Source organism: Struthio camelus, chromosome 15 (genome assembly GCF_040807025.1).
Source record: "Struthio camelus isolate bStrCam1 chromosome 15, bStrCam1.hap1, whole genome shotgun sequence".
In the NCBI taxonomy this organism is placed as follows: domain Eukaryota; kingdom Metazoa; phylum Chordata; class Aves; order Struthioniformes; family Struthionidae; genus Struthio; species Struthio camelus.
Genome location: NC_090956.1, coordinates 10,088,303 through 10,101,711, shown reverse-complemented (window position 1 = coordinate 10,101,711; position 13,409 = coordinate 10,088,303). Strand labels below are relative to the sequence as shown.

The window sequence follows — 13,409 nt, the reverse complement described above, 5'->3', positions numbered from 1 at the left end:
GAGGGGCGGCCCCGGACCGGACCGGACCGGACCGGACCGGACCGGACCTGCCGGGGGAGGCAGGCAGGCAGGCAGGCCGGCCCAGCCGCGGGCTCCTGCCCGCCGTCGGCTGGGGCTCCGTTTCGCGCTGGGAAGCGGGAGAGCCGACCCGGCTCTGTGGAGACGGCGGCAGTAGCTGCCTCAGGGAGACGTTTTAGCAAACGCCTCTGGCGAGTGAGAGCGAGTTCAGCGCCGTCTGGACTCTCCAGCGTTGCGTTCCCGTTTAGTGTCGTCGTCTCGGGATAGAAAGCCGTCTTGGTGTCGCGCGCGGCCGGCAGGGCCCGAAGAGCGGGTTTGTTACAGGCGTGAGGAAGGGGTAGCGTCCCTGCCGCCGCCTCGCGCTGCGGTAGCCTGGCTGCCGAATGAGTCCAGCCCTGTGGCTTGCTGCGGTAAGGCAGCTAGACGGTCGCCTTGTGAAAGCGGAGAGGCGACAGCGTTACGGCTGTTATCGTGCAAGTTTGATTAATACAAAAGTAATCAGCTTGTTTGCAGGCCCTAATGACACAAGCGCTGGGGTTTTTCCCAAAATCCGCAGTGGCGGCTGGGACCACGGCGAATGTTCAGGAAACGGGGAACCCAGCATCGATAGGCCTGTGGCGCCTCAGTGACGTTTTCTGGATTTAGTAGTTTACGATGCCCTCCAGTCAGGCAGGTACCTCACATCGTTGTTAATGTAGGAGCACAGTTGCTTGTTCTGATGTGACTCGGCAGCGGCATCTGCACTGCATAGGGAAGTAGTGCTGCCGCTGAATCTGGTCGTTATATTGGCAGAACGATAAGCCCGCTTGTTTTGTCTACAGGAATCTTCTCCTGTATTGTGTAATCTGTAAGTTTCTTAAATCAGATCCGTTGTCCCCCCTTCTGTAAGAACACGTTAAACTTAGAATAGGGGAGATGAATGGTGTTATCTGAAGAAATCCTGAAATTTGCTCGAGCACTTCATGTAGAATGCTGTTTTGCATGTAACATGACCCCATTCTCCTAAGTTTTTGGTCTGATTTAATTCACGATAGCATCATGTTTTCTTTGTCCTTTGGTTTTTTTTTTTCTTACCCTGATTCACTCAGTAATTTATGTGGGTCAGGTACTGCTGCTGTGTTTTCATTTTTTCCTCTTTGAAAGTGTAGACAGTAATACTTAGCAATGCCCTAGGTATTTATTTGCTTATAGTGGAATCCAAGTTGAAAAGCACCATTGTATACTAGTAAAAAGAATGACTAATTCCCTGCAAGCCTCTGCATTTTACTTAGGTTAAAATATTTTTGAATATGATTTTGGATAAAAATCTTTTCCCCACTAAAAAGTTCCATCATTATTGAGAACCTCGAACTTGACTTAAAGCGAAGACAAGAGGCTTTGAAGTTTACACTTGCTCTGACATATTAGATCCCATGTTGAATGGATATTTATCATGCAGTGCTTTTTTTGTTGTTTCAAACTAGAATAAGTCGCTTTAGAAAGTAATGTTTGTGTAGAAGAAAAAATAAATATTTGTTTTTAAGTCTTTTAGATAAATGCTGTGCTGCTTTTTACTTTCAGAGTATGAAGCAGAACAGCCTACCTTTCCAGGTGTTTATGAATCAAAGCAAGAATCTGTGAGTATAGTTAAGCAAAAGAATCTTCACAGGCTCCTTTTAAAAGTTTTTTCAGTATCCAAGCGGGTAGATTAGGTACCAATGGAATAGACTCATTCATAAAATTAAATGAAAGCAAAACTACATGTGGCAAACAACTTCCATGAATCAACAGATGCAATATTCCACAAATCATTGTTTTTATTTAAGGCAACTTGGGCAATACTATCCTAAAATTTGAGGACCAGCTGTGTTTGGTTTGTGCATCTCACTGTCTTTCTGCTGTAACTGTCTGCTGTGACTCTGAAGTATGCAAGGATCTTTTTATTGTGGTGTTGCAAGCAGACTGAGTACTGAAATGTGCAAGAAAGGGGTGCAAGCGTAGCAAAGGAGTAATGCCTCAATTGCACGTAGCAGATCACTTAGATGTGACTGTTGAAATCAGCAGAGTTACACCTGTTCACCTTTTTATTTTTTTTTAAAGTCTACTGTTGTCCAAATAAATTAGTTCTAGGAAAACTTGTTTGGTAAACAGAAGCAATGCATAAAAGCTTTTAAGAAAAACAAACCAGTTTAAGGTTTTGTCCCTAGCAATTCTATGAGCAGAGAAATTAATTCTTTTGGGCATCAGATACAAAGTTGATTTTCATTTAAACTAGGCATTTTGTAGACATTTTCTCTTATTTCTCTTATTTCTCTTATTCAGGTTACTTTATTACTTTAAAATTCAAGATTTTACAGGTTAAACTGTTTGACAGTTGGTCTGGTTAGACATTTATAATGTATCCTGTTTCCCTAAGTGAAACTAGCATCATTACGGGCCGTTGTTAAATTAGGACAGTAAATGTTTCTTGTGGCGTTGACCTCGGCATAATATATTGATCTGTTTGAGAGCTTCTCACGTCATAAAGGAATAATATACCTTTTCATGTTAATACTTTTTTTTTTCTAATTTCCAAAATGATTTGTTTATGAATCTTGCATATGTTAAAAAGGGGCCTGTCTGCAGTCATTGTCATGCAGTATACTGTAAGTTTTGTGGCCTGATCCCACTACCGTTTTTCAGTAGCAGAGAACCATGCTCATGAAGTGAAATTCTTTCTTTATTTTAGAGCACTTAGAAAATGCTGAAATCATTTAATACTGTAATTAGAAATTATAAATCTTTTTTTTTTTTTTTAACCTCACCTTATAATTTTTCCTGTTGGTTTGGCTTCTATATTTTGTATAGTTTGGCTTGGAAATGTATGTGAGTTACATCTATCTTGGACAGGTGTCTTTGGATGCGGGACTATTGCAGCCATTATGTACGGAACAATTCTACACAGCCTCTGCAGCTAACACTGTTGGCCAGCGCTCGTTTTCCATATGCGAGGCAACAACTTCTTCAGAACCATCTGATCCAAAAACATGTAAGTAAGTGTATATTGAACCCTGCTGTGATTATTTTTCTTGCATTTGACACGGATTTGTCATTTGTTGAATTCAAAGTGTTAACAGCTACAACACCTTTTCCTAAGCGGAATTTGCATGATTAGTCTCCTAGTTCTTTAAACAGGGGGCCAGCTTGGCCCCTTTGCCAGTGGAAAAAAGCTCAAATTACTGCTAGACACTGCTACTGATTTGTAATGTGTGTACCATCTCAAGATAATTCCGCTCTCTTATAAGTGACTTTTTATTTAGCTACTTAGATCAGAGAAGGACAAGCATTTTTTCCTCTGATTTAATAATGCCAAAGTAGGATCAATAGGCTAAATATATAATTGAGTCTGAAAACTACTTTCAAAATATTATCTTTGTCTATCTGATCACAAATTGGAACGGAAACAGCCTCTAAAGTTCTATTCTTCCATTCTTATCAGTCTCTGTACTTCAAAAAAATCACTAAGTAGCAATGTATTTTTCTTTTAGCCCTTCTTTTATTCCTCACCTTTTTCCATCACTTCTCATTCTGCCTTTATCTTCTTCTCTGCCGTTCATTCTTTTATATTAGGAATTCCTATGGTTAGTTAGAAGGAGTGTTGTCCTCAGCTTTTATATATATATATGTAGTGTTCTTCCAGTTGTGAACATTACCTGGCAGTGTATGAACCAATTAAAGGTATGAAGCAGAGAATAAATTCAGTGTTTCAGTTGTGTTCTGCCAGAAGAGAAACCTTGTGTAACTTAATTTTTACTGACCACACTAAGACCTGAATGCTTACTGCAGGGGCCGGCAGTCTGACTTTAAACTGAGAACAGCACTTCAGCTAATAGGCCACCCCTTCTGGTCTAACATCCTAAGAATTTTTGTTAGTCTTTTAAGATTTCTAAAGGTATAGCACGTCTATAGAGTGGACTATGGTGTTGAGACTCCTGAGTTAGCAGTGACCTAACCTGGTACGTTAACATGGTGCAGCGTGGCACATTTCCAGAGGTACCAACTCAGTGCGTCTGTGTTTGTTCACTACTCCTCCCAAGCTAACGAGCTCTATTGTCTTCACCCTTCTGAGGGAGGTACTTCTGTGGCCTATTTGTTGTCATGCTGCCTCTGATGCTGTCTCTCTGACTCAGTGAACCTGAGTTTCTCCATGTATGATGTCTTCAACAGAAGGAATAGAAAGCTCCTCCTCTTAACCTAGTTTATGAGTTTGTAATGAGAGGTCTTGTTAGGAACGATGGAGATGTGAGGAAAAGCCGGGAAGGAAATTGATGGGTTGCTCAGTTGGGCGCATGTTTAACCATTAGGCTATGTATAGAACATGAGCAGTATCACCGCTGTTTTTTGGTGAAGGTGACTGCAGTTGTTTCCTTTTGCGTGAAACTCAGTGCTGTCGGTGTGTGTTAGCATACTCTTAAGTAAGGCAAGTAGACTTGAGTGTAGGGGCAGTGTAGTCAAACGTAAAAGAGAGAGGTGCCAACTCAAACATCCCTGCCAAGGTGGGAAAATTGGTGGTATTAAAATTTCCTGAGGAACTGGCAAGTAGAAAGTAATCATGAGAAGGAAATGAGGGCATCACTGAAATACTGATTATACTGAATTATACTGATAGTCTTTGTTTTTCTCCATCTAGAAATTCAGTTTTATGACCAACTGTATTACTGCAGTATGTAAAAGGCATGGATATGAACACCAAAAGTAGTTTAACTGTAACAGCACAAGAACTCAGTGCAGGCTAATTTACTTCTCTTCCTGTCAGGGTAAATTAGTCCACATTGCTTCTCACTTCTGTGGCTAAACTGCTTCTGGTGCCTGAGTTAGCTCATTTAAAACTAAGCCTGACATCTCTTGAGACACACTGCAGTTTGCAGTGTTGATGCACCTTTAGTTTGAAATTTACTCAACTTAAAATTATGTTTTCTTGGCTCAAGAAAAATGAAGAGAGCTCTGTGGCTGTATCTAAATTAAAAAAATCTGTGCCTGGTTCAAGCTGAGATGTTCCTGATAACTGATACTTGGCTTATGTTATTTGATGTTTGTCTTTTTGTAAAATCTAAGTGCATATCTGTAAGTGAAGACTGTACTGTTTTACCCAGGTTCTCCTCGAGAATACTTAGAGTATTACATATTTCCAGTACTTTTACCTGGAATGGCTGAACTTCTACATCAAGCAAAGAAGGAGAAGTGTTTTGAGGTTAGTTCTTAGTTTTCAATTCAAATCATGGGCAAGAAGTTAGTGTCTTTTACTTCACAGGCTGTATTTCATTATTTGGTCTTTTACAAGAAAGCCAACCACAATAATAACATATCATGTGTTGTTTTATAACAAGACAGTCTTGAATGTTGTTTTTTTTTCAGTAATTTTGAACAGATTGCGTAGTACACATACTTGATCAGTATGACAATCTCTAAATCACACCAGATCTTCCTTAAAAATCCAGTTGTATCTAGCCTAAATAGTGTTGTCTTTCAGAGAAACAGTATCCCTTTCAGATTAATGCACATCACTCATTTATAGAGTGAAGTAGAGAACTTGAATTTTACTTACTACAATTTACATAACTCAATTATTTTACCTGGGCTGGCATCCTAAAATATGTTTTTTGTATTTTAGCTTTTTAAAATGCTGTGTAAAATTCCATTTAAGTGGAAGGTATTTAGCATTAATGAGCTTATAAAGACAGTACTTTTTTATCTTTATTTGTTGCATATGTATATATATTTGTCTCTGTGTGTGTAAACATAGAGAGAGAGAGAGAGACTCCTTATGTTGGAATGCTTAAAAATACATTAGAACTGGTGCAAAATAAAGCTCGTTATATCACCACAGTCTAACATGCAGCAATAGGCTCTGAGCAATAGGCTAGGAACTGGGAGCTGTGGGATCTTTCATCATTTCCGCCATTTTTCTCCAACCATGTAAGAAATTTTTCTTCCATTTCTTTCTTACCTTCTGTCTTTCTTCAATACTTTTCAGTGTAAAACTTCCCTATAGCTTAATGCCTGCATCTGGGCCTCATCTTACTTGCAGCTACATAGTATAAATAGCAATTAATATAAATAGCAATGAAAATGTCTCCCATTTGGTACATGTGATGTATATCTGAGGAATGCAGTCTGGGCTCTTGGGGTTATTGATTAGAATGACTGTTAGGTGAGGAAGACTTTGTGTTACTAGCGGATTATTTTTTACATTATGCCTCGATCTACCTCTGCTCCACCTACTGACAATAACCTCCTTTTGTATACTATCTTGAGTGTAGACACTGTGAAACAATTCATAAAAATTACGTGTGTACTGTTTGCCACTGACCTGGGCGTGCCTGGGCGCAGCCAAAAATACGTAAAACTTTCCATCCCAAACTTGGCTTTCAAATTCAGATCTGTACTTTTAATAATAGTAGGTTATTTACAAACCTTGTAAAAACTTAGGAAACATGGATGTGTCTAAAAGCTGATTGGATTATAGATTTATATATATATATATATATATATATATATATTTATTTATTTATTTATTTATAATCTATGATTAATACTGTGAAATAGGAAAGTGGTTAATCTACATGTCATTATGGCATGACACTCCTGTGCATCACTCCTGCCATCCCATTTACATTATCTATCCAAGAGTGGATTGAACGTATATATTATTCATCACACTTTTAATGAAATTTATATCGATTCTGTTTTTTTTTATTTAAGGAAGCACATTTCCTTTACTAGAAAAAGGCATGTCCTCAAGTTGTCTTAAACTACAGTCCTTAATAGGTCTTACATACTCCTGAAGAATAAGAGGCAATAAAGCTGTACTTAATACAAAAATATAAGATTTCTTAGAAATATTTCAGTTTCAAATTCAGCACAAATTGAGCTTACTTTGTCTATTTTTAGTCTAAGTTTTTTTTAAAGATTTAGTGACTTGTGGTATATAGTTTGGAAAGTATTTGTTCTGAAAATAGATTTTATATATGGATCTGTATGTGTTGTTTTATAATAAATAAATAAAAATCAAATGTGAAGTTTAAACAGTTCTTTTCCAATATTTGGAAACTTCACAAGAATGAGACTATCATATCAAAAAAGACACTACGTGATTTTTCACTGTTAAAGGGAGAAATGTCAGGCTACTAGGGAATTAAGTTTAGGAAAGCCATCTTATGTCAGATTGTAGTTTTCCACTATGACATCATTTCTTCCTCTCTTTGGATCATAACTAGTAAAACAATAGCTCTTCATGCCTGACATACAAGTGAATATTTGTGTTATTTTCCATTGTTGTCCAGGTGCTTAATACTTGGATGTTCTGTTTCCTTATTTGACTGAAATATGTAAACTCTAATTATACTTTTGATTCATAAGAAATGTATTGTTCTGTATGTGTTAGAAGAAAAGATCATGGCCTAATTCGCATTAAAATGCTTAGAGTAGTGACCGGAACTGATTTTTATCATCAAACACAGAGCCCTTGGAAACCCCAGAGAAAGTTAGGGATGGGGAGAAAGAATCTGATGAACACATTGGAAGATAGCTTCAAAAAACAGGAGGAGAACTGAGAGAAGAAAGATTCGTGGAATTCATGAGAGAACAAGAAAGGAACATGATGAGTTGTGATTAAGGTCACTGAAATCATGAAGGATGAGAACAGAATCGTGGGTTTGAATTTTGACTAGACTCTAGTTGTTAAAGCCTGTCAAGGACAGCTCCAATAGAGTAAACCAGTGGAAGACAGGTTGAAGAGGTGCTGGAAGAAAGGGAAAAACAGCAGAAGTGATTGAAATCAGTGTTCCCTGAGGCTGGGAGAAGCAAGAGAGAACAGCAAGGGGGAATGAGGGGTGGGTTTTTGATAAGAGGAGAAGGGCTGATTTTTGTGTTTTGAAGGGGAATAATGAAGAATGAGAAGAGAATGAAAAATTAAGTAAAAGAGTTGATTAGAAATTGAATTTGGGGTAGAGGACATCAGGTGATAGGATCCACAGAGGAATTCAAGGAAGAGAGCAACCAAGGTGCTTTCATGTCTGGTGAGGAAGAGCTGTAGAACAAGAAGGGCAAGTCAGGATAGGGAAAAGGTTATGCTGAGTATAGTCATTTGTGTAGGAAGGAAATCTGCAGGATCTTACCTGAAAAGTGATAAAGAACTATAGGAAGGTAAACAGTTAATTTAAAATATTCTCTTTTGCATTACATAGTGTATTTGAAGAATCTGAAATGCAAAATCCTTAAAAACAACTAGCTGCTGGATATATTTGCAGACTTCAGACTGCCATAAATATGAGAACAATCTGCAGAAGCTTCTTTTTTAAATTAGAGATGAAAGAAACCTATTAGGTCACCCAGTGTATTCCCTTGCTGAAGTAGGGTTTTTTTTTTTTTCCCCCCCTTCCATAAGTTCTCCTGTGCTATCTTATCTGCTGTGAAATGTCTTCAGGGAAAAGACTCTTTTCTTAAGTCTTTTCTCTCATGAGATTTGGCTAATGCATTCATTTTTCAAAATTAAAACTGAACAGTGTTTAAACTTGTTTATTACCATAACTCTGGTTTTTCTTTCTTGTTGATGATCACAGAAAGAGGTTGCTGCAGCAGACTCTCTAATGAAATATATTGAAAAGTATATTAGATAATGGAAAGCAAATGAAATAATTTTCCCTAATGACTTCTGCAATCTTCTGATCACTAGTATTTTTGCATTTTTATTACCAAACATATCATATAGAGGATGAAAAATGGGAAATGAATTTTGAGTATAAATAGTTTATAAACACATCTGCAGGTTAACAATGCACATTGTGCAGATATTTCCTGTGTTTGTCCTTATCTGTGTAGCATAGGAAGAATGTGCCAAAGGCAGGTCAATTTATGTCATTTTTTCCCTTCTATAAAGGTCAGCTGCTGTACAACTAAAGATTTAATTGAGTAACAAAGAGAACAGTTGCCTGGAAAAAATAATAAAATAAAATAGAAATTCAGATGGACTGAATTCCTTCCTGATAAGTTCACTGGGTTGAACAGGGATAAACCAAGTCCAGTTTGATTCCTTCAGTAATAACTGTTTTGACAGCACTGTTTTGATCTGTTTTTCCCCCCCACCCCTTGCAAAGGGGAGAGCAATTTACTTAAAAGAGAATGTTACAACTGCTAGGTTAAATTGAATTTTATTGTGAAAGCATAGAATTTATTCTGTGAAACAATTCACTGCCTGATGGGGCCCAGTTTAATACTGTGATATAGAATAGCCATAGTATAAATGAGGAGGATCAGATTCTGCTGTTTAATTTCAGATTCAGTTCAAGTCAGAATGTGGCCATTTGACACCTAAAATAAGTTGTAGAAAACTCTCTAGCAAACATGTTGGTCTCTTAAAGCTTAGGTGTTAAGCTTTTCTACGACCAGTATCTGGTATTATCATGAGAGGCGCAGGGAAGATTTGGTAGGGAGACATACGTGTTTCTGCACCTCCAAGCGCTCTAATAGAGCTCTACATGAATCCAGAGGCTTTTGTGAGGAAGCAGATTATCAACACACACAAGGTTCAGGACTGATACTTTTTTTGCGATATTCTATTCTAATGTTTCTTAAAGCAATTCTCTCTTTTCGTCTGTGGGAGTCAGATTGTATGTCTACAAAAGGTAAGATTCACTTAGAAAATTAGAAGATAATACATAGAACACAGTCATCCTTCATACATTAAATCTTTCATGCATAAACTTCTCCTAGCAAGTACTAGTAGTGCCTTAGTTCCTTACATTTTAATCCAGAGTCCAGCCTCTTTCATGACAATTAGCAGTTTCACAGAGATAAGTTCTTTGTGAAGTGTTTTTCTAAAAAGTAGTGATTGCAGTTAATCTTCAATTTGATATGGTAAGCGTTACTTTCTGGATGGAGACTAGGTTTTCCCTTAGTTAAATAGGTGCTGTTTTGATAAAGTGTTCGGTTTCTCCGTTCTGCAGTGGCTTAATATCTCTTAGTGCTCATTCTCTGACTCTGTATACCTGCCACACATCTAGCGTGAGAGGGTGCCCAAAAGATACTAGCCAAGCTCTTCTGTCGTTCCAACCAGTAGTCTAGGTTTAGTCATGGTTACTCTGGTTTGTGAATAAGCAGACTAAGCATCTATACTCATTTGTACAGCCAATCTGTAAGGATGGAGCACAGAGAGAAAAACTCTAGGAAAAGGAAGACCCCCCTCAGTTTTGTACTGATCAAAATTCATACTTTGAATTTTGACCTCAAAACTTATTTTACAGAGTGCAACTAGCAGAGTGCAGCCAAACAGGTCCTGTCTGCACGAGTCACTAAGGCTAAGCCCCTGCAAAGCATTTTGCAAGGTTGTCTTTGGCGGTGGGGAAGTCTTAGAACTAGGAGCAAAGGACGCAACTTTTTTGCTCCAGACTCTGGATCTTTTTACCTGATTCTTTGCACTGTCCGTGCTGTCTGTGGTTGTGGGTATACGTACGCTTTGTTTCTGCCTTCTGCTCTGGACTACCCAACAGATAATAATTTTGACTGAGCAGCCATGCAGTACTCTTGTGTGAGTGCCTGAGTGTGCACAGCACCCACCTCCAAGCTGATTCTAGGCAAAAGAAACACAATATTCCATCCGTTTTTCTTCTCTGCCTTGAAAACAACAAAGTATTTTAAGTATGAGAATAGAACTTTGAACAAAATGGGAAATAGTACACAACGTATTTTCATCCATCGATTCTGTTAATTTTTTTGCAATGAGATTGCCACTTAGAAAGGATACCCTTCGGAGATATTTGTTATAGGTGTGTGTACTGCAGCAAATATCAATTTAAATATCAATATTAAATATAGATAGCTATTAATATATTTGATATGTATATTAATATATATTATGTGAATATATGTTTGGTATTTAAATATCAAAATGTGTAAAATTTTCTCTCTCATTTTTAGATTTGGCTTGAAAGCATTTCCACAAGTGAAATTTCTAAAATTTGGCTGAGCCACTGACTGTTGGCCGTAGCAATATTAAAGTACACAGAGTAATGTACTGTATATTTCATTTAATAAAAGCAGACAATTTAGCTTCTGTTCCTCTCCGCTAGTGAAGACATGGGACCAGTCCAGAGATAATAAATAATTTGAAACTATTTTCTATCTATAGAGAAAAAGGACCAAATTTATTGCCTGTGATTTCCTAACTGAATGGTTATACAAGTAAGTTAATCATTGCTATTACAATTAATTATGCCTTAATGATTCAAAGGCATTACTTTACAAATAGAATAGCAACAATTTTAATTAATATGATTTTTTTTTTTTGTTATTATCAGCCAGAACCCAAAGAGGAAAGATGAACCATTCACAGAATTCTTTTCCATTCCTTTTGTTAGCGACTGGCTAAAGGACCAGTAAGTTATCGCAGTGCTCTGGGTAACCTTTTCTCCTTCTGTTCTTTTCCCCTGGTTATTCCAAAAAAGTAGTAGAGCTTAAATGCATTCTAATTTTCCCCCCTAAACGCCCTTTACTATGTGCAACAAATAATTATGTGATGCTTTCTAACTTGGTAGTGCATTAGTTACAAGGTATTTTGTACCAAGATCATTTATGGAGCGATTAGGTTAGTATAAGTAAACATTTTAATTTTTTTAGAGTGCAGGGCATTTTGATAGCCTGGTAGTATTATGAATGTCTTTGTAGTATACAATCAGCAAAGCAATGTTTTCCGTGCTGCTTGCTAGCATGAAGATCTTTATGATGCTATACAGTCTAGAAATTCTTCCTCTAATTGTAAGCAGCTTCTTTAAAATGCCTGTAATAATACTTGGTATTAGGATGCATTTCTGCATTTATGCAGAGATTTTTGATTTTGCATCTGAGAAATACAACTCATTTTGACAGTCTCACTCTCATATTCCTTGTTATTGCTGTAGCACCAAGCTGTGCCGTAGTTTAGAAAGAAATATTACTGTCCTTGATTTTACAGTGTAGCTGTTGTATGAAAAAAGAGCAAAAGTAAAGTAGTAGTTAACAGCGAGAGAATAAGAAAATTATAAAGGCCAGATTTTCAAGAAAATTTTCAATTTAGAAATCTTTCTGGAGGCTAGGTTGGTGGTCAGTGAAAAGTCAGAGATAAATATCTTTATACATATGTTCACTTCATTATGCTGTGTAAGTGGGAACTGAGTTTTCTAGGACTCTTGTCCTGTGAAACTTTAGAGAAAATCCTTAAGAAGAAACTTAGAATTTTGAGTTGCTGCCAAGGAGCTAGAGGAAGGCTCCTTGGCATTCACAGGTCTTTGGTGACAAATTGGTGATGGAGGCATGGACAGCTGGGATTCATCTGGTCTAACTTTGGCTATCTTAAAAAGGTAGTCATCTAGTCAGAGTTGTGTAGGAGGTGTCTGTAGTGAGAGAGGGACATCTCTGGAAAGTGATTTATTTCATCTGAGCTGTGTTACTCTTGGGTATCTACTGCTGCATCATACTGCCCATCCATCAAATGTACCATTAATGGGACACTTGCAACAGCTAAGAGTTTCATTCTCTAGTCCCCTGGGTCTTGCCAACAAGATTGCCAGTTAAGGCATTGGATTTTGTAGTTTGGAAATTGATTATGAAGTGGAGCGAGGCTATGACATTAGTTTCGTAAGTGAAGAGCCAGTGGATAGTAAGTGGGTTTGGATACCACTGAATTGTGAGGATGGATGCCTGTACCCAAGATAAATATCTAAGACCATGGTTCTATAAACGTTTCTCTTGGAAGCAAAGCTGACTTAAATGGTTCCCCACCCTCTCCTGTTCTTCACCTCAGCCTGCTTGTAGCCAACCTAGTAGTGCCCTGTTTGCTAGGCTGCTTGGCTTATTCTGACCAGGGACCTCCTCTGAGTTAGAAAAAACTGCAAAAATATGAAGTGAGAGTTTGTATAGTTATTGATAATATTAGAACAGTTCTTTGATCTGGTTCACCTGAGAGTCTCGTAAGCCTTTGTACTGGCACAAACAAAGGATTAAAATGAAGAGCTAGGGTCAAGGTGAAGAGAACAAATGAGCCAGTAAGACACAGAGGTAGGTAGCAGGAACTGCTTAAGTCAGCTTTGCCAACAAGAGAAATACACCGTGGAATCACAGCCTGAATGACTCATAGCTTCTGTTAGGACTTGTGCTCCTAAATAACATAGTGACAGCTCCACAAGGACACTGAAGTGTCAAAGTCCTATTTAAATTGATACATAGTTGATCTGAAAGGCCTAATTGTTTAGAGGATTTAAAATACTGTATGAAAAAGCAACTTTTTGTAAACATGTTTTGAAGTTACAGATTTCTTAACAAATGTTGCTTATAAAGTAAACATTATTAGAGCAGAGTGAAAGATCTGCAATATTAAATAAAAATGAGAAAAGAGTTTACTA

The 13,409-nt window shown here is 37.7% G+C and overlaps 1 protein-coding gene across 3 annotated transcripts in view; it reads left to right on the top strand.

Annotated features, from left to right (window-relative positions):
• IQCK (IQ motif containing K) overlaps positions 1-13,409 on the top strand; it is a 43,936-nt gene that overhangs the window by 139 nt on the left and 30,388 nt on the right. Inside the window, exons 2-7 of one of the 3 annotated variants that reach the window (XM_068908769.1) lie at positions 575-691; positions 1,579-1,634; positions 2,887-3,025; positions 5,130-5,227; positions 11,162-11,214; positions 11,331-11,408. In XM_068908769.1, coding sequence (XP_068764870.1) covers positions 673-691; positions 1,579-1,634; positions 2,887-3,025; positions 5,130-5,227; positions 11,162-11,214; positions 11,331-11,408 — 443 coding nt within the window. In that variant the 5' untranslated portion in view covers positions 575-672. Of the gene's footprint in view, positions 1-11; positions 429-574; positions 692-1,578; positions 1,635-2,886; positions 3,026-5,129; positions 5,228-11,161; positions 11,215-11,330; positions 11,409-13,409 lie in introns of those variants that run through there. The other 2 variants (XM_068908768.1, XM_068908770.1) reach the window with 2 other exon arrangements.